The sequence below is a fragment of the Elephantulus edwardii genome, unplaced genomic scaffold (genome assembly GCF_000299155.1).
Source record: "Elephantulus edwardii isolate Elephantulus edwardi_28Jun2011 unplaced genomic scaffold, EleEdw1.0 scaffold00195, whole genome shotgun sequence".
NCBI classification, from domain to species: domain Eukaryota; kingdom Metazoa; phylum Chordata; class Mammalia; order Macroscelidea; family Macroscelididae; genus Elephantulus; species Elephantulus edwardii.
In genome coordinates, this window is record NW_006399945.1 from 1,993,565 (window position 1) to 2,012,477 (window position 18,913).

The 18,913-nt window shown below is 38.5% G+C and overlaps 1 protein-coding gene across 2 annotated transcripts; it reads right to left on the minus strand.

Annotated features, from left to right (window-relative positions):
* Positions 1-551: 551 nt before the first annotated feature.
* Positions 552-13,145, minus strand: VDAC3 (voltage-dependent anion channel 3). 2 transcript variants are annotated; one of them, XM_006896984.1, is made up of 9 exons: positions 13,079-13,145; positions 12,043-12,092; positions 9,690-9,692; positions 7,929-8,081; positions 6,302-6,354; positions 4,929-5,156; positions 3,197-3,347; positions 2,349-2,406; positions 552-1,113 (listed from the first exon to the last, which is right to left on the minus strand). In XM_006896984.1, exons 1-9 carry the CDS (start codon positions 13,143-13,145, stop codon positions 1,022-1,024), a joined length of 855 nt encoding a protein of 284 aa, XP_006897046.1. In that variant the 3' UTR covers positions 552-1,021. The 2 variants fall into 2 exon arrangements, with proteins under 2 accessions (XP_006897046.1, XP_006897047.1); XM_006896985.1 differs by lacking the exon at positions 9,690-9,692.
* Positions 13,146-18,913: the final 5,768 nt, after the last annotated feature.

Below are 18,913 nucleotides of genomic sequence, written 5' to 3' on the forward strand. Positions count from 1 at the left end.
CTGTATTTATCAAATCTCCTTTTTCAAATTTCAAGTGAAAAAGATAACTTACAGAACAGCCCTGAAAATATAATATAAATAAATTTCTCTTTAAACTGGTACTTTCATTCTCTAGTTTTATTTTTTTTAAATCTAGTAATCAAAAATACTTTTCTGAGGTCTTGAAAGAACCACAGATCTGTCTCCCTCTAGGTCTGGCCCCAGGCTACACATATCTATTTCCTACAGCATTTGCCGACTCTGCTATTCCCTTTGCCCTTTTTTGCCCACCCACACTTTCCCAAGAGTATGTTTGTGCTTCTTAAAAAACTACCAACTGATACTTCCCTATCACACAATAATACAAGCAAGGGCCTCAACTGTTTTACCCCCTTGCGTATGTACATGAGAACAATAAACAAAGCAGGTAAACAGAAGTGGAAGAGACAGGTAAACAGCAGGAGGAGAACAAATACATTATTTTGACTCCCCGATTACTCAAATGTACCATTTCTATATACAAATCCCAACCACTGAGTTCTTTTTCGAAATAAACTAGAACACATCAAATATAAGAAAACCACTACAAGCAAGTCATATGAGCAATTATGTTCCAAATGTGATGGATTTATTTTACTCTGATGCAAAAACCAAAAATTCCACTACAGCACAAAGACCAATCAATATATTAAACGGTCATGAAAAAGTGGTATGGGACATGCAGGACGTGATGTACAAACTGGAGGATCAGGTCATTTCCTTTATAACAAGACACTACACTGTCATTGAGGAACACATTTAAATAACACTGAGAAACTGATCTGAAATGTGGCACAAATATGACAACTTCCATGCATGCCTTCAAGTACCTCCCTTAGGATGGACTTGCAATCTCTAGACTTCAGTGTGGGGAGAAGTACAATTCTTTGGAAGAATAAAAAGTTCACACGTTTGAAATTTCACAGAATTTTAAGGCCAAAACATAGTGGGTTCATTTCTCTTCACCTCCAAGACCAAATCGGATGCTTTATTCAAAATCATATTAAGCTTCTAGTTCAAATCCCAGCCCAACCTTGTGACCTCCAGCACTGAAGTTCTTTCCATCAATTAAAGCTGACAGGGTCAGTTTGACTCCTAGAAAAAAGAAAGCACGTCATAATAAGTACTATAATCAGATCAGAATTTTCTTGAAATGATGGAGGGGTTTAATTGCATGGATTATTGCTGAGTGTAAGGGATACAAGCATATCCAACCTGAACCCACTGCCCTCAAGCTGGTTCTAACTCCTAGTGACCTGTCGAGTTTCTGGGATGGTAAAATCTTTATAGGCAAACATCCTTCTGCAGAGCAGTGGGTGGATTTAAACCGCTGACCTTTTAGTTAGCAGCACAATACATTACACACCATGTCACCAGTAAACATACACATAACACTAAATCTACACATTGTTGCTATGTGCCAGTAGTCAATTCCAACTCAAAGCAACACTGTATGACAGAACACTTCCCTACAATATATGCTAGTTGATAATCTTTACAAAGTCATGAGAGAAAGAGATTGACATTGTCAAGGATTTCATTTTACTTGACTCCACAATCAACATCCATCAAAGCAGCAATCAGGAATTAAAAGGACATAGTACACTGAACAAACCTGCTATAAAAGTCTTCTCTGAAGGTTAAAACGCAAAAAAAGGGCTAAAGTAATTTGGCCCAACCCACATAGTATTTTCAATCTCCTCATAGGCATGCAAAAGCTGGCCAATAAACAAAAAGAACTAATATGTTTAAATATGATGTTGATGAATAATATGGATGGGAAAAGACATCATGCTCATTGAGAGTTGAGGAAAAAAAACAAAAACCAAACTGATAAAGACTCTCAAAGAGATGGATCATCAGAGTGGCTGTAACAATGAACTCAAAATGTCAACAAGGGTGGGGATGATGCAGGGCTGGGCAGTGTTTGATTCTGTCATGCAGGTGATCATTCTAACTCAACTCAAAGGCACCTAAAAACAAAAACAATCTATATGGGAGCAACACAGCTCTTTTTCCTGTGGAGCTGCTGGCAGTGTGGTTAGCAGCTGAGCACTGAATCAATATGCTGCTACAAGGGCTCCTTAAATCTACCTTAGTTGTTCAAAATTACAAAATCTGCAATGAAGAGCACATGATCATAGTAACTTTACCTGACGTTCAGAGTTAGAACAAGGAACCAAACTAATCAGAGTGACCACAATGGTAAATATTTTTTAAAGTAAAGTACTTGATCAGATTTACTTTCTGAACAACCAAAAAATTTGATGTACTGAATATTAATTCTTCCTGTATCTCCCTTCACCCCGATCTCATTGTTATTTACTTACCGGGCCGAAGGGTCTGAGTATAACCAAGTCCAATGAGGCTGGCATTATTTACTTTAGCCTAAGATTAGGAGATAGAACAGAAACAATCAATTTCCTAATAGCTAAGTTCAATACAACTGCCATTTCATGCATCAGGTTTCCAAAGCTAAAACACTTAAGGCCAACCTATCATAACTGAAACAAAATTTTAATATGTAACAAGCCAAATTTTTAAGAAATCAATCAAGAGTGGTAGGGATGATGGAAACCTAAATAATGCTTTCTTAATGGTCTCAAGCATTTTTCCCCCCCAAAAAAACTGTGAAGCCAAACACAATGTCTCTAAGGTGACAGTTTATAATGTCGACAGTGATTAGAAGATAAACTCTAGTAACAAAGAACTCTGGTAATGTGTGACCTTGGAAAATTCACCTAACCTTTCAAAGCCTCATTCCCTTATCTATAAAATGGAGGTAAGGGTCCCACTACTCACCACACAGAGTAGTTGGGAGGACTACATGAGATCCAATACATACAAATGCCCTAACACAGTACCCAAAATCCAAGGGCTTGATTAGAGCTATTATTAATAACTAACAACAACAATCCCCATTAATTTACAGATTTTTAAAAATCATGAGACTTAAAAGACTTGGAAAGATTAGGCAACAGATAGTCCTGAAGAAGCGAGGACTAAAATCCACAGTTCCTATTTTCAAGTGTAATATTCTTTCATTACACAATGAGCTAGCATTTGTGGAACGGACATGGACAGAGTCATGCAAACTACATGCCATATCACTATTCATTCACCATCCTTTACTGGATGAGAACTCAAGACCAGATGCGCTTTAATAGCATGTTCTTACAGATAGAGAAGTTCTACAATCCAGCCTGTATTTAGCAGCTATGCCAAAACGAGTGTTGTTACTGCCAGCTGTCCAAGCAAGGTTTATTGATGTTTCAATCTTCTCATTAACCTTCTGGTAGATTGATCCTCCAAATTCAGTGCCATCATTCCTGTTTTCAAGAAATGGGGAAAAGTTATAAATATGTACGTTATAGCATTCTTAAGATGTGGAAATAAATTCTAAGGCTGTCTAAAAAAGGTCTCCTTTTGCAACGATAAATTTCAGCCAAGTTTTAGCATGTATGACTACTAAACAAGACAATTAAATCCTTAAAAAAAAAGGCCTAATTCATTTGATTGAGTTCTTCTGTTTCTGTGTACTGTAGAGTTGGAATCAACCTACAGCTGACCCTCCGGTAGGTTTTCAGGGGAAGTTAATCGCATGAGAGGAGACTGCCCGTCCTTCTCCCACGGAGCACTGGGGGCCTCGAACTGTGTGCCTTCAGGACTGCAGCTCAACTTCTTGCCACTAGACCACCAGAGCTCCCTTGCCTCTTACATGATGTAAATTTCTTAGACACAATTCAATAGGCACAAAGGCAGACACCGCAGGCAACTGAAACCTGTCAATCACTGAGATTTTCACAAAATTCAGAAACTTTAATCAAGAATTCAATAAAATTCTGGAGGAAAATAAAAATAAAAAATAAACAAAAAAACCTCTACAGAGATAGAAGTACAGAAGTAAAACAAATCTTGAATTTAATCTAGAGTTAGAGAGTACCCTATCATACCTATTTGCACTGCTCCAGAAAGGATTACTTACAAAGCATCCAAAAATTTTATCTTTGAGATTTTACCATTTTCCTGCTGTGCCACTATCAATGCCTTTCTTGGTTTATTATCACTAAATCAGAATGTCTAACAGAGAGTTCTCTATAAAACTTCAGCAACCTATAGCATACCCTTTGCATTTTCTTCCTAGGAGAGTTTGAACTGACCGCTCAGTAGGCCAAGACAGAAAATACAATTTAAAAATTCAAATTCATTCAGTCAACCAAGTGCAGCCTACATAACTGAATCCCAAGAATGCTCTTCAAGGCCTCAAGCTTCTTGTGACTCCATTAGGGAGAAATGTTTCTTATCAGGGTATCTGAAAACCTCTAAAGAATTAATGGAATACTGCAGAAAGCTCCTATCACTTCAGTGACTATTCTTAGTTATAAGAGCAAAACTGATTCAAGATACTGCCAAAATGCAAAAAGCAGCAGAAACATTTCCAAAGGATTCCTTCTACCAGGAGATAACCCAGGATCTAGGTTCTATCCAGTTCTGGTCATCTAATGGGTGAAGAGTTACATTGCCAACTCAAAGGCGGGTGGTTTGAGGCCACCAGCAGCTTCATGGCAGAAAGATGGGGAATCCCCTCCTAAACAATTTATGGCTCCTAAAAACCCATGACAGGGTCTGACTCCATGGCACCTAACAACAGGTTCTCTCCAGCTCCATGGTTTTGTGTATTGGAGTTGCCCTGAAGTCTGAAGTAAAAGCCAAGACGCCAGTAACTAGCAGCAGCACAGTATTACGTACCAGGTGTTTATAACGTCTTGTAATGTTACAATGAAAAAAACAGCACAAGGTTGTGTGTCAACTAAGCCATAGTAAACACAAGTACTATGACTTCTAACCTTCACTCCACACAATGACTAACATGTTTTTGGAAAACTGTATTGGTTCTCTTAAATACTCACACGTGGGTATGCAGCTGGAAGTCGGCCGCCTTATAACCCAGGGCAAAATTATTCTGTGACAGTTTGGATTTGGCTGTGTCAAAACTCATCTGATAGCCAGCAAGCCAACCTTCAAAAGCCAACACAGCCCAGCCATAGATGGTTGGTCCAGAAAAATCGATATCAACATTACTGCCAAGACTGAAACAATCCCGTCTATAAGAAGCCTTCAACTTCCCACTCTTCTTTCTGTGGAAAAACAAACATAAGTTTCTATTACTGGCCAACAATATTTACAGTAAGAACATTTCTCTTGAAATTCAAATATTATTTTGATAAAATAACTAGACTAAGAATGTTTCAAATGACTTAGTTTTATATATAATTTCTCTAAAATCACTAGTGATTTTCATCTATTTAAATTTAATGAAATGAAACTTGATTACTAATTTCATCAAGGTTTAAAAAAGTACAAAGTGTCAAATTAATAATCTAAAGATAAACCTAATCTCTTTAAGTGTTTCCAAATGCCTCAATGTTACCAAAGTCCACATCCAACACACTTCTAAATTATTAGCTTAACATGGACAGAAGTGTACTTTTTTGAAGGACAATATTAAAAACATTAAATTTGTTTTTAATAGTCCTTAATAGTATCATTCCAATGAGGAGCCTAATGAGAGTATCTGTCTTGAAGATAACTGAAATACGTACCAGGAAAGACAGAATCTACTGTTACAGGTGAAAGAAAAGCCACTTTGTATTCAGTGAGCTCTTTTCCCCCTTAGATATCAACCCATGTGAGAAAGCTAAGAAGCAACACTATGCCCAAATAATGGATAATAAAATTTAAGGTGAGAAGTCAAAGATTACAGAGGCTAAGAAAACAAAATAGCAGACCAACCAGTTTTGTGTCCTAGATCAAGGAGATTACACACTTAAATAATTAACTTCTCAGCCAAATACTACATCCATGAATCTTTAGAATAAAATTTAGAAATACCAATTGTCTCAGGAGGAGCCCTTGTGGCATAGTTCAGTAAGTGCTGGGATAATAGGTCAGTGGTTCAAATCCACCTTTCACTCCAGAGGAGAAAAACATTAAAAAAAAAAAGCTGGAATCAACTTAACAGCAGTGAGTTTGGTTTTCTTGATATAGTCTCAGTTCTTTCTTGCTACTAAGCCCTCTCTACTGTGTGCCTCTCTGGAACAGATTCAATTTTTGTTCAATGTTTCCATTTTAAAATCCAAATTTCACCCTACTTCAAATCTTTACTATATACACCAGACTGCCAGCAAGTTCCTAAACTTTTCCTACCTCTGTAACTCTATTAAAAGCTCTCTTATCCTTCAGGTTTCAAAAAAATCTCAGAAAATAGGATTTGGATAATTACCCTGTGTTCGGTACAAATATGGTATCAAGAGTCAGTTTCAATCCTTCAGCCAACTGAAAAATTAAAAGATTTTAAGTTAACAAATTATTTTCAATTCTTTTTTCAAGAAACCAATTCTAAAGTTTCTTCTAATTATCTAACAAAAGAGTAAGATATTAAAGAAAGTTGTGTATTAAAGTATTACATCATCTAGTAAATTATTCCTACATCCTTTCCTCTTCCCTGACCCTCCCTCCACTTTCACCATGAATCTCCCACCAAAGGCAGGTTGAAGTGGGTCAAATCCTAGTACAAAAAAAATTTCATAAACTACAGTATAATGACTGGGGATGATAGGAGAAGAAATGATGTCTTTGAGCTGTGGTGGTGGAAAAGAGCACTGAATATACCATGGACTGTTAGAACAAAAAGGAGTGGGTGAAGTCAGGCTGCTCCTTGGAGGCAAGGATTCTGAAGCTTTGTCTGACATACTTTGGGCATGCTGCAAGAAGGGACCAGTCCTTGGAGAGGAACATCATGCTTGGAACAGTAGAGGGGTAGCACAAGAGAGAAAAAGATGGACTGATTCAGTGACTGGGGTAATGGGGATAGGTGTGTCAAGAGACAAAAAGGTTGGCTCAGGATAGAGCAAGGTTCAAAGCTATTGTACATAGGGTCACTATTAATTGCAGGTAACTCAACAGCACGTAACAACAACACAGTACAAAAAAAAAAATTACAATTCATAATAATCTGTTACTGTCTTAACACATTTATAATGAGATGACCTGACATTTAACAAGTCATCCAATCTGAGAAGAATGTCATGCTTGGGAGGTTAGAGGGATAGCAGGAGAGGACGACCCTCAATGAGATGGACTGATTCGGTGACTGGGGTAATGGGGGTAGGTCTGTTGGAGACAATAAGATTGGTCCAGGATAGGGCAGGGTTTAGGGCTGTTGTACATAGGGTCACTATGAGTTGCAGGCAACTCAACAACACATAACAACAACAACATACATGTATCCAGTGAGCTCTCATGGCCTAGTGGTAAGAAGCTGCACTGCAATCCCAAAGGCACACGTCATTTGACAAAAAGATGGGCAATCTCCTCTCACGCAATGTACTGCCTCTGAAAACCCGCTGAAGTCGGTTCCAACTTGACAACACACAACAGCAGCAACATACATACACAGTGTATTTACAGAAGGCAATATGCATGAAGACAAAGCTCAATAAATAGTGCCAAGAACATAGCCTGCACTAGACATATAGCTACAGAAAGACTTTGTCTTTCAAAATATTACAAAATTTTAGAAAATTTTTTGTAGAGTCAATTTTTCCAGTGGATTCAATTTTGCAATGACAATAAAACAAAACAAAATGAATCCAAATAGTTTGGTCTACTGTACCAGGAGAAATTAAGTGGTATTAAGGAATAAATAGAACTGGTCAGAACAAAGATACAATGTGATAATTAATGTACTCAAGAACAAAGCTTTATATTTTACAAAAAATAAGATGTACCAAAATAAGGTCACATGCAGATATGTTGTAACATCTCAGGCAGATTCCATGTGCATTTGTTCAATATAGACTTGGTAAAATGTATTTAATCTACAAATAACTTCTTGTGCTTGCTCTTACCTTATTCTCCAAAGAGATTTCTGTCCCAAGAGTATTATCTGTGTTCCATTTTTGGGTGAAGGTGAGTCCATAGTTACAGACCTTATATTTGGTCTCTAGATTGCCCGTTGCTTTCCCTGTATCAGTGTAAGCATGACCAGAAGTAGAAAATTCCTGGTGATCAAGAAAAATGGTTTTAATTATGGAAAATAGTGCCAGATCTATCAGGAACCAATATAATTTATTCTTTTCCACTTATCACTTGTTGTTCTTCCTTCCTTACACTCAAAATTGAATGAAAAGAACAAAAACTAATTAACCATTTTAAAATTTTTCCATAATTCCAAGCCTTCTTATTAGCAGTTCCCCTCTTTGTAACTTGGGAATTTAATTTCCTATTTTAAAAGGGAAATAATCTTTTTAAAAAGTACCTTTATTAAAAAAGACAAAAATATTAAGCCCTAAACAGTTTTTTCAAAGATCTGAAAATTGGCAGTTCTCTAGCATATTTTCAGACTATTAGTTAATTTGCATCTCCTTAAAAATCCCTAAACCCTAGAAGCACTCTCCTTGTTGTTGTTAAGTGCCAGTGATTCAAGTATGACTCACAGTGACCCTATTAAGAACAAAGCCTTAAAAAAGGGCCTAAACCATTGCTTTTGCCCACAAGACTATCTGTAAAACTTTCAACATAAAGAATTTCAGTATCTGAAAATATGTAGACCCTTTCAAAGAGAAATGGAATGTTGTAAAATCTGTAACACTCCTTTTCCTCATTCCTTCAATCTACTTTTCTTTTAAAGTTACTGTAACGGCCTTAAATGTTATCCTCCAACCTAGATAAGTGTCCTTTCAACCATATGACAGCCAACAGTTAGAAATAGATCTCCTTTTAAGAGGATGCAAACAGTCAACACCTGTCACTATGCATCTATGAACTGTCATGGAGGAAAAAACAAACAAACAAACAACATTATCCTGATTGGATCTGTTTTTAAGCAACATTTTAAAATGCTGCCAACAGTAATGAAATACAGCCTGTCCAACCAGTTCTGTAATATGTAATATGAATTTACTGCCTGCAATATGAATCCTCCCTCTAGCAAAGATCCTGCTCTATAACTCTAGTTCTAAGGCCTGATGAGAAAACTGGGAACTATAATCTGTTTATCAACAACAGATAGAAAGTTTTTAGACAGAATATCATCATGCTGCACATTTAGGGCAAGGCCTTAGTAAAAACGGTAAGACATTAATCATGTTTAACAGTACACATAATTCTTTCCATGTAACAATCATTTTAAATAAAGTCTTATTTTTAACATTTACTTTCACAGACTTTACAACAACAGCAAATATAAATCTTCACTTTGGTGCTGTGAAAATTTCATGCAAAAAATGAATGTCTGAGTATTTTTCCACATCTCTTCTATATTACCATTGCCATTTCTTAGTTTGGAATTCTGTCAAAAATCATAAATGTCAAAGAGAAGGCAACATTTTTCTAAGTTGAATTTACAGGTTCTCAGTTTCAGTTTTTTTGCCTTGTTTCACGATAAGGGCAAAGGAGTGCAAAATACATTTAAAACATGCAAGGAACATCCACAGCTCTATGTGAAGTGCTAGCAAGCAACAGAACAACTGCAAAAGAACTACTGTTAAGATATATAGTATATAATGAAAAAAAAATTCAAGGAATTTGAATAGGTGAAATCGATCTTAAATCAATACCAGACACCAAAAACAGCCATAAAAGCAAGCACAGAAATAAATGTTCCTTACCATCTAAATGAATATTCCCAAACCACAGCAGCATGAAAAGGAGATAAAATTTTAATTGATAACTTCTATAACATGAGCATAATTTGAACCCTGAAACACTATTCAAAATGAGTACTTTTCTTTTTTAACAGAAACGCACATGCGCGCGCGCACACACACACACACACACACACACACACACAGTTCTGATGGCCTAGTGTTAAGAAACTGCACTGTAATCCTTAAGGCATGCAGTTCAAATCCACCAGCTGCTATGTAGAAGAAGGATGGGCAATGCCCTCCTGTGCAATTCAATACCTCTGGAAACCCACAGGACGGTCAGCTATGTATCAGTTTGAATTTGACGGCACACACCACCACCACCACACATATATATATCATATGCCCATGCTAGTGAAAATACTCATTCCATTGCCAACAAGTAGTTTCCAACTCATAGCGACTCTATAGGATAGAGTACAACTGTCTTCCAAGGGTTGTCAAGACTGTGATCATCATAGGAGCAGACTATCACATCTTTCTAAGAGCCACTGATAGGTTTGAACTGCTGATCGGTAAGCAACCAAGTGCTTTAACCACAAAGTCATCAGGGCTCCTCTTAAAGGAGATCTTGTTGGTGGACATTTATTTATTCTCCACTTAGCATAATACATAAACAGGTCAGGATGCTAACAGAAAGGCTGGCAGTTGAAACCACCAGCCACTCCACAGGAAGAAGATGGACAGTCTCCTCCCATAAGCTACAACCTCAGAAATCTGATGGAGGATCACTATGAGTCAGAATCAACATCAGTGAGTCTGGTCAAAGTATAGTAACAATTTGATATGCCTCTTGACCGTCTAATTAAAAGTTATCTTGAAATAAAATTTCCCTAGTTTTGAATAAGTAAATACTAAAAATTATTCAGGCAATGAGAAATTAAAGAATGAGGTGACTATATAATTCATTGAAGTTTGTTGAACGGAAATTTGGGTTAATGACTCTAAAACATGTCAATATAATCTTGACTATGTTAAGTTCCACTAAACAGACTTTATAAACATAAACAATTATAGAATAATCTACATTCAATTATAACATTTGTTTCAGTTAATCATGAAAGGACAGGGATGAAAATGAATTTGCCCTAGTAAAAGGGCATTAAAGGTTGCATGGACTTCTGAGATCACTGTCCTAAGATAATTTTTAAATCTTAAACCAACAACATCCCCTGAACTCTTTCTTCTTAAAACCAAACAACAGCTTAACTAGTAAAGAAATCTGCCTTGGCCATTTACACTCTTTTAACATCTATCTATATGAAATCAAACTGACAGTAATATCAAAAGATTAGGGAAGAACTTTAAAGAGTGTGTGTGTGTCTAGAGTAATGTACAAAATGTTGACATCCAATGCGAGGGCAAGTTAAGTTTATCTTAGTGGGGAGAAACAACTCAGAAAAGATGGCTAAGAATGATTACAAAAAAGAATGCAATCAAAGTCATTATAAATAGTACATTGTAGGAACTGCTGAATTGGTATATGTTCTGCTCTATATAGTCTCAATAACAAAATAAAATAAAGGATAAAAAAGATCAGAAGGCTGGAGGAATAAGGCAGAAGGATGAACAGAAACAACACTGACGGGAAAATTGCAAAGAGAGCTGTTACAATGGTGGGGCTGTAACCTATGTCACAGAACAAAGTCTGTATGAATAATTTGAAAAAATCAAGTTTCTCTGTAAGCATTTACTCAAAACTAAAGGGAAAAAAATCTTATATGCAAACACAAGCAAAATTTCTAGTGTCCACGTGTACATTCATGGAAGTATAAAGATATGGCATAGGTAAAAAAATACGTATTCTGTATCTTCTAGGGGTTAAGATTCAGTATTTTTAATACTTTTATTTATTTTTTATTATTTTGTGTGTGCGTGTACCACTGGATTGTATCCGACTGGCACAGAAGGAGATTGCCCCTCCTGCACCAGCTGAGCATCTGGTGGATTTGAAATGCGTGCCTTCGGGGTTTGCAGTGCAGCTTCTTGCCACTAGGCCACCAGAGCTCCCTTGATTCATCAGAGCTCCCTTGAATTCAGTATTTTTTTTTTTTTTTAAATTTAGGTTGTTTATTTTTCATTTCAGGATTCAGTATATTTTTATAACAAACATTGAGAGTCCTTCAAATTTTAACCTATTTTAGATTTAGTTGGTTGAGTAATGATGCTTACCAAAATATGAGAGTAGGACAAATCTGTAGGGAAGATACCGTAGTGCCAAATATACAGTGATTTACATAACTAGCATCAATAATCCTTTTTAGACTGGTTTCTTTCAATACATCACATTTATTTAAAAGTATCAAGTACTCACCACTCCACTACAAGACTTGGTTTTCAAGTCAATTTTGACCATGCCAAATCCTAGACATACAGAAAAACATAGAAATGTAAAAAAATCTGGAATCCAGTCCAATTTCTTCAATCAGAAATTACAAAAATAGTCCATAATATCTTCCATATGGTAAATATACAGTATTATCACTATCTGGTTTCATACAAAATTGAATTATAAGTAATTTAAGTATAGCTTTCAAGCCATCCAAAACATAGAAATACATACTTTTAAAATATAAGCAAAAAAAATTAATAACATGAATGCCCCATTTTAAGAAACAATGTTACTAGAACATCTTATGCTGATATACATAAAGCCTAAAATATGTAATCTACATTTTTCTTGTTATGTACCATCAAGTCACCTGCAATTCATAGTGACCCTATGTAAAACAGCCGAAACCCTGCTCTGTCCTGTGCCAATTGTATTTTTTCCAACACACCTATCCCCATTACCCCAGTGACTGAATCAATCCATCTCATCAAAGGTCTTCCTCTCCTCCACTCTCCCTCTGATTAAATTTCTAAAAACAAAATAATCAATATATATTTGGGATTGAGGAATATACATTACTCTAAAGAAGCCAAAGTTGTATCTTTATTTTCATAAAAACAGTGACTGTCATCATTCGGAAAGTGAAAGCATACAACTCCCTGCTTTAAATCTCTTCAAGACTAGTCAGAAGACACATATTTGTCATATATTTATATTACAGATAGTAATAAAACATGTGTGTTTGCATGCTTGTGTTTGGTTTTAATACCTATAAATTCTAAAGGAGCCCAGGTGGCACAATGGTCAAGGTCTCCTAGTTAAGATAACCACCTTGTTCAAACCCACCTTGTAACTCAACAGAAGCAAGCTCTGGCTATGTATTCCTTTAAACATTATAGCCTAGGAAATTACACAAGGCAGTTCTCTTCATGTGAAAAATGAAGTGTAATAACCTGTAAATCTCCCTTTAAGTTATATTTAAGCTCCCAAATAAGGACATTTACAATAGCATGCTTACCATATCCTTTGTTGAAGACATCCTTAGCAGCCTTTCCTAGGTCACAGTAAGTCGGTGCGTTACTCATATCTTATTTTTAAAAACAGATGCAAAGAAATAAAAATAATCATTTAGTATTTATTCATCCACAGTTTTTCTACAAATCATTCTAGAAGTAGTGTACAGTTTTCACTTCCTTTGCTTCATTAATGCTTATATCTCAACACAATCAAAATTAAGACATAGCATTTGGTTCTTAAAAAATAATTTTCCAAAACACTGGAGAATAAAATGATTCCACCCATGAGTCAGAGGTCATCTTTCTGATTGCATTCCAAAGAAAAGAAAGTTCTCAGGGGCTAAAGGTGATGTTCTGTCAAAGTAAACTTCTTTTAAAAACATGCAAAATTTTTTTAAAAAATACAAAAATTCACCTTCAGGAGAGGGGAGTATTTTCTCAGGCTACCATAGAAGTCAACAAATATTTTGAGGAATTGTTAGATGCAAACAAAACAGAAGCATAAAATTTTTGCTTCTCTGAAATCCAGTTCTTAAAATAAGAAACTATCACATTTAAAAAGAATCTATCTTATTAATCAATGTGAATGTCTATACCCTCTTTCAAAGTTCTTAAAATGAGATACCGTAATCATATTAACCACAAAATACGATGGATTCTGCCTACCCAATCTTTTAACCAAAAATTTTTGTAAACTGTGAAATCAAAGCTTTCAAAAATTCAAGATGCCTTAACCTTTCATCTTGCCTACTTTTCTATCAATATGACCTTTGTGTTAAATGCTCAGAACTTATCAACAGGAGCAGTGGTGATACAGTGGGTGGGTCCTCTGCTACTAACCCTAACTGAAAGGTCCATGAGAGACATGGCAGCATAAGGAGATGTGGCAGCAGAAGGCTTTGGAAACCTTAGGAGGCAGTTCTAACATGTCCTACAGGATCACTACCATTGAAGACAACGGATTTAGTTGGTTTTATCGACATTTCACAACTTCACTATTCATTTGCCCTCTTTGTAAACCGGAAAACCTTTTCCTGCAACACATTCTGCTGTGTCCATCTTGTAAATGTCAAGGCCAAATCACAGAACCCTGTCGAGCGGCCATATTTTAAACCATTAAAAATCTGAGACCACCAGATAGTCTTTGCAATTCCTATGGCTGAGCTATCTACATATTCGGACTAATATTTATATTTAGCCTCTTACTCTAGCCATCTGCTAAGTTTCTGCCTGAAACATGACATACTGAAACATGACATATATCAAGACCTACTTCTCACTGTGAATTTATTTAAAATTCGTCCCTTAACCTAAAACGCTGAAACGACAGGCAGCACTATATAAAGTTATGAGGAAGGATAGTTTACATACGGAGCATAAATGTACTGACTCATAGAATCATAAAACTTTGCTCAGAAGCCACAGGGTTTCAGAGTTCACCTCCAAGTAATTATTTTACCACTTAACTCTTAATACTAAAAATGACCAATTCTAGACTTTTTATCTATCTCCAATTTAATGTTATTACACATTAAGGTTGTAATTCAGAAGGTAAGTATAGAAAAGCAGGCATTACATATTCAAAAAGAAATTTTAAGATTTTAAATTCTAGTTTTTCTTCTACTGTTAACGAAAGGGGTGTGGTGGGGAAAGGGGAAGACCAATATACTCAGAAGCACACACATACGGGTATTTAGGGATGAAACTACAATCTTTAAGTATTTTTAATTGTAAAATACGTTTACCAACTTATCTCAATTCTGCCTATTTTAAGACTCATTTTTTCAGGCCCAAAACCTAATGGAAAATGCAGTGCTGGTATGGTCAAGCAAAACCGAGACGACTTTCTACTACTTGAGTGTAAAGTATGGTCATGTATTTCTACTGGTTGCACAAATGGATTTCTTGTTTGTAGATGTGCGCAAAGTACGGATGTCACATTAGATGCAGACAGAGGAGTGACACAGCTTTACACAATTAGTAACTTGACAGCCAAGAGCTCCTTTTGTTCCTCCATTTGCCTCGGTAAATCGCACATATAGCATCCCTCTGGCTGCAAAGAGTGGAAGAGCGGCCCTAATATTAGACAGCAATTCCGGAGAGGAAGCTGGAAAAAGGAAGAGTCGCTCTGCTGTTCTGGGGTCCAAGTTTCCTAGAAATCAATCTTTCTAGCCTGGCGCCGGAAGAAAGAAAGTCCTTTCCGGACACCAGGGCGGGGGGAAGGTCGACGAGGCTTCGCAGCCCCACCTCTTACTACCAGGATCCATCACTTAAGGCGACAAGCGGAGCAAGGTCCCCACCGGGGACCAGCGCCCCCTCTGCCCGGCAGGTTTCACTTCTGCACCCCGTTAGACTATCTGTCTCTCCTGAGCGCTCCGTTAGGTTGCTCTGTCGTCAGAGCCCCTGCTCGGCCACGACCCACTGCTTCCCTGACCCCTCAGCCAGACCGGCTGGCCCACGGCCATGACTCCTCTCACCTCCGACCTGAAGGCCTGCCTCCGCTCCGCTCCGCCAGGGCAACGCTGAAGGTCTTCTTCAAACCAACGCCGCCCGCGCCTGCGCGACCTCACTAGCCCGCGGCGCCTGCGCGCCCCACCTCCTCCCGCCCCGCGTTTGCGCCGTGGTGTCCCGCTCGGCTCGCTCACAGCCAATCGGGGCGGGGTCGGGGAGCAGCAGGGCAGAACAAACACCGCCAACTGTCAGGCTCTGGCTGTGCGCGTGCGCAGAAGGGCCCAGCACGCAGGTGGCTAGGGATGGGAGGGGTTGGCGTAGGGTTTGCAAGGTCAGCGGACGACACTTTGTCGCTGGGAGGGTCTTCCTCTCGCGAGAATGCCCTGTGGGGTCCTAGTTACTGTTACTATGGGAGGGGCTACGAGGAAGGCGGGTGGAAAAGATGCATGGATGGATGCTGTGGCTTGAGCGTTTCCTCTCTGACACACTAAAATTGCAAGCATATGGCCCATGGGTCACCTTGTTGTTGTCGTTAAGTGCCGTGGAGTCGCAGGCGACTCAAAGGGACCCTATGAAGGAGAGCCCTCGACGCTTGGGTGCCTTTCATCCTCTCTCCAGGTTCATGGGGTTTCTGGAGGCAAGTTATTATGGAAGTGGATGCCACTCCTCCTTCCAGGCTTGTTTTCATCCGGGAGCTCCACCCCACTCTCTGTCCGCATTGGGTAGCCAACCATTAACACATTTGACAAATCAGTGTCCAGCCTCACAGCAACCAGAAGGGAACACGGTTCGGCAACTTGTACCCATCTCATCTTAAAGATGAGAAAATATAGGTGCCGAGTTGGTAAGCGATTTCTTCAAGATCTCACAGATTTAGAGTACAATTCAAGGTTGGGCGAGGTGGGCAACTCCTTGTTACTGAAGATTTGTTGCTCTATGCCCGTGCGAGAGATGTGTCCTGCCTCCATACCTTTTCAACCTGTATGCAGAGCAGATTATCCAAGAGGCAGGGCTCTATGAGGAGAAGCGTGGCGTTAGGATTGGTGGATGATCTATCAACAATCTGCGTTATGCAGATGACACAACCCTGCTCGCTGAAACTGAGGAGGAACTCATGCACTTACTGCAGAGGGTCAAGGACTGCAGTCTTCAATATGGACTGAGGCTCAATGTCCAGAAGACAAAAATTCTCACTACTGGACCAATTGGTAGCATCAGGATGGATGGTGAAGAAATTGAGATTGTTCACAGCTTCAGTTTGCTCGGCTCCACGGTCAACACTCTTGGCACCAGTAGCCAGGAAATCAAAAAATGTATTGCGATGGGAAAGTCTGCGGTTAGGGACCTCTCTAAAGTACTCAAGAGCAACGGTGTCTCTCTGGAGACTAAGGTGCACCTGATACAGGCCATGGTTTTTGCAATCACTTGTTATGAATCAGAGAGTTGGACAATGACTAGGGAGGATAGAAGGAGAATTGACGCCTTTGAGCTGTGGTGCTGGAGAAGAGTACTGAATGTACCATGGACTGCCAAGAAAACAAATAGATTCATCCTAGAGAGGGTTAAACCAGGCTGTTCCTTGGAGGCAAGGATTCTGGGGCTTCGTCTGACATACTTTGGACATGTTGTAAGGAGAGACAGGTCTTTGGAGAGGGACATCATGCTGGGCAGAGTGGAGGGACAGCGCAGGAGGGGAAGACCCTCTATGAGGTGGATTGATTCAGTGACTGGGGTAATCGGGATGGATGTGTCAGAGGCAGTGAGACTGGCACAGGATAGAACAGGGTTTAGGGCTGTTGTACATAGGGTCGCTATGAGTCGCAAGTGACTCACCGGCACATAACAACAACAACAACAACATGCCATTGAGTAGCCCCTGCTCATAAGACCCCATTCACTACAAAATGCAGCACTCACTGCACAGCAGGCCTATTCCATCTTCACGTTTGTTGTATTTCAACCCCTTTTAACCACCATGTTATTCCATTTCATTGATGATCTTCAGTGAGGAAAGACTTTCACTGCCAGCCCAAAGCAACCGGGTTCACATCCACCAACTGCTCCAGAAGAAAGCTGAGCAAACTCCTGTTGGTTTGTTGTTGTTACTAAGTGCCGTCATAGCTACCCGATGAACTAAAGACCTGACTACTTGTATCATTTTAATTATTTCTCCACGTTCATAGATTTTCCAGAGGCACGCAATTTCCGAAGTGGATAGTACTCCTGCTTCCAAGCTTGTTTTAATAGCTCCAATAAATACTGTGCACCATGGGTAACCATTATCGCATTTGACAGATGAGTGTCACAATATTTAGCATCACAGCTACCACAAGTTAAGCTTTGTACAGCAAATGGACAGACCAGTGCTATGCCACTTAGAAGAATGTTTCACTAAAACTAAACCAGGCCTGAGGGCCAAAGATTAAAATCACCCACCTTTGGGTTGGTAGTATCACTTTCCACTGGGTCAACAGAGCTCTCTGTTGTTGTTAAGTGTCTTCAAGTCGTTGATGATTTGTAGTTATCCTATGAACGAAAGACCTGAACACTTGTATAACTTTCATCGTTTCTCCACATTCATAGAGTTTCCTAAGGCAAGCTATTTCAGAAGTGGATGCCACTCCTGCTTCCAAGTTTAACAGGAAGCTCCACCAAACACTGAAAACCCAATGGTCAGCTATGAATTAGTTCCAACTGGACAACATATAACAACTAATTTACCAGAATTTCACTATCCTTGTTTCTATAGAGCATTCTGACAGTACTTTAAAGACAAGATTGTTTACTCTTGCAGTCCTTGGTATATTCAAGAATTCAGAAGCATTAATTCTTCTTTATTCATTGCCCACTTTTCACGTGAATACTAAGTTATTAGTATTCAACTGCTTATTAAGTTTCATCCAGGCAGCCATAACTCATAGTTATCCAATGAACAACAGATCAGAACCTTTTCTTATCCTGTGCCATCCCACATTCTCCACCATACACAAGCCCATTGTTACAGCCACTGCATCAGTCCATTGCTTTGAGGATCTCCTTCACTTTTGCTGACCCTTATCTTTCTCAGCAAGATGTCTTTTCCCCAAAATTGGCACCTCCTGAAAACATGCCCAAAGTATGTGAGTCAAAGTTTGACCTGCCTCTAAAATTAGCCCACACAGATGCATTTCAGGAAGTAGCATATGATCAAGGACAAGTGGTACTGAAAGAAGTCCTACCTGCTACACCGACAGTAACGGCAAAATTAAGGCCACAAGAATTGATGGAATAACAAATGACATGTTTCAACAAGCAGATATAGCTCTGGATGTGCTCACTATTCTATGCTGTGAAATTTTTAAAACCTGATCAACTGACTGAAAAAGATATTTATTTCTATTCCAAAA

Bases quoted from the DNA above. Each gene is read 5' to 3' on its own strand.
- VDAC3 (XM_006896984.1), bottom strand. From the start codon at position 13,145: ATGAGTAACGCACCGACTTACTGTGACCTAGGAAAGGCTGCTAAGGAT. The intron at 3,348-4,928 runs GTGAGTATTTAA...TCTTGAAAACAG, and splicing joins TTCCAGCTGCATACCCACGT to GAATGATGGCACTGAATTTG. The intron at 2,407-3,196 runs GTAAGAACATGC...TCCTAATCTTAG, and splicing joins ATTGTAGAACTTCTCTATCT to GCTAAAGTAAATAATGCCAG.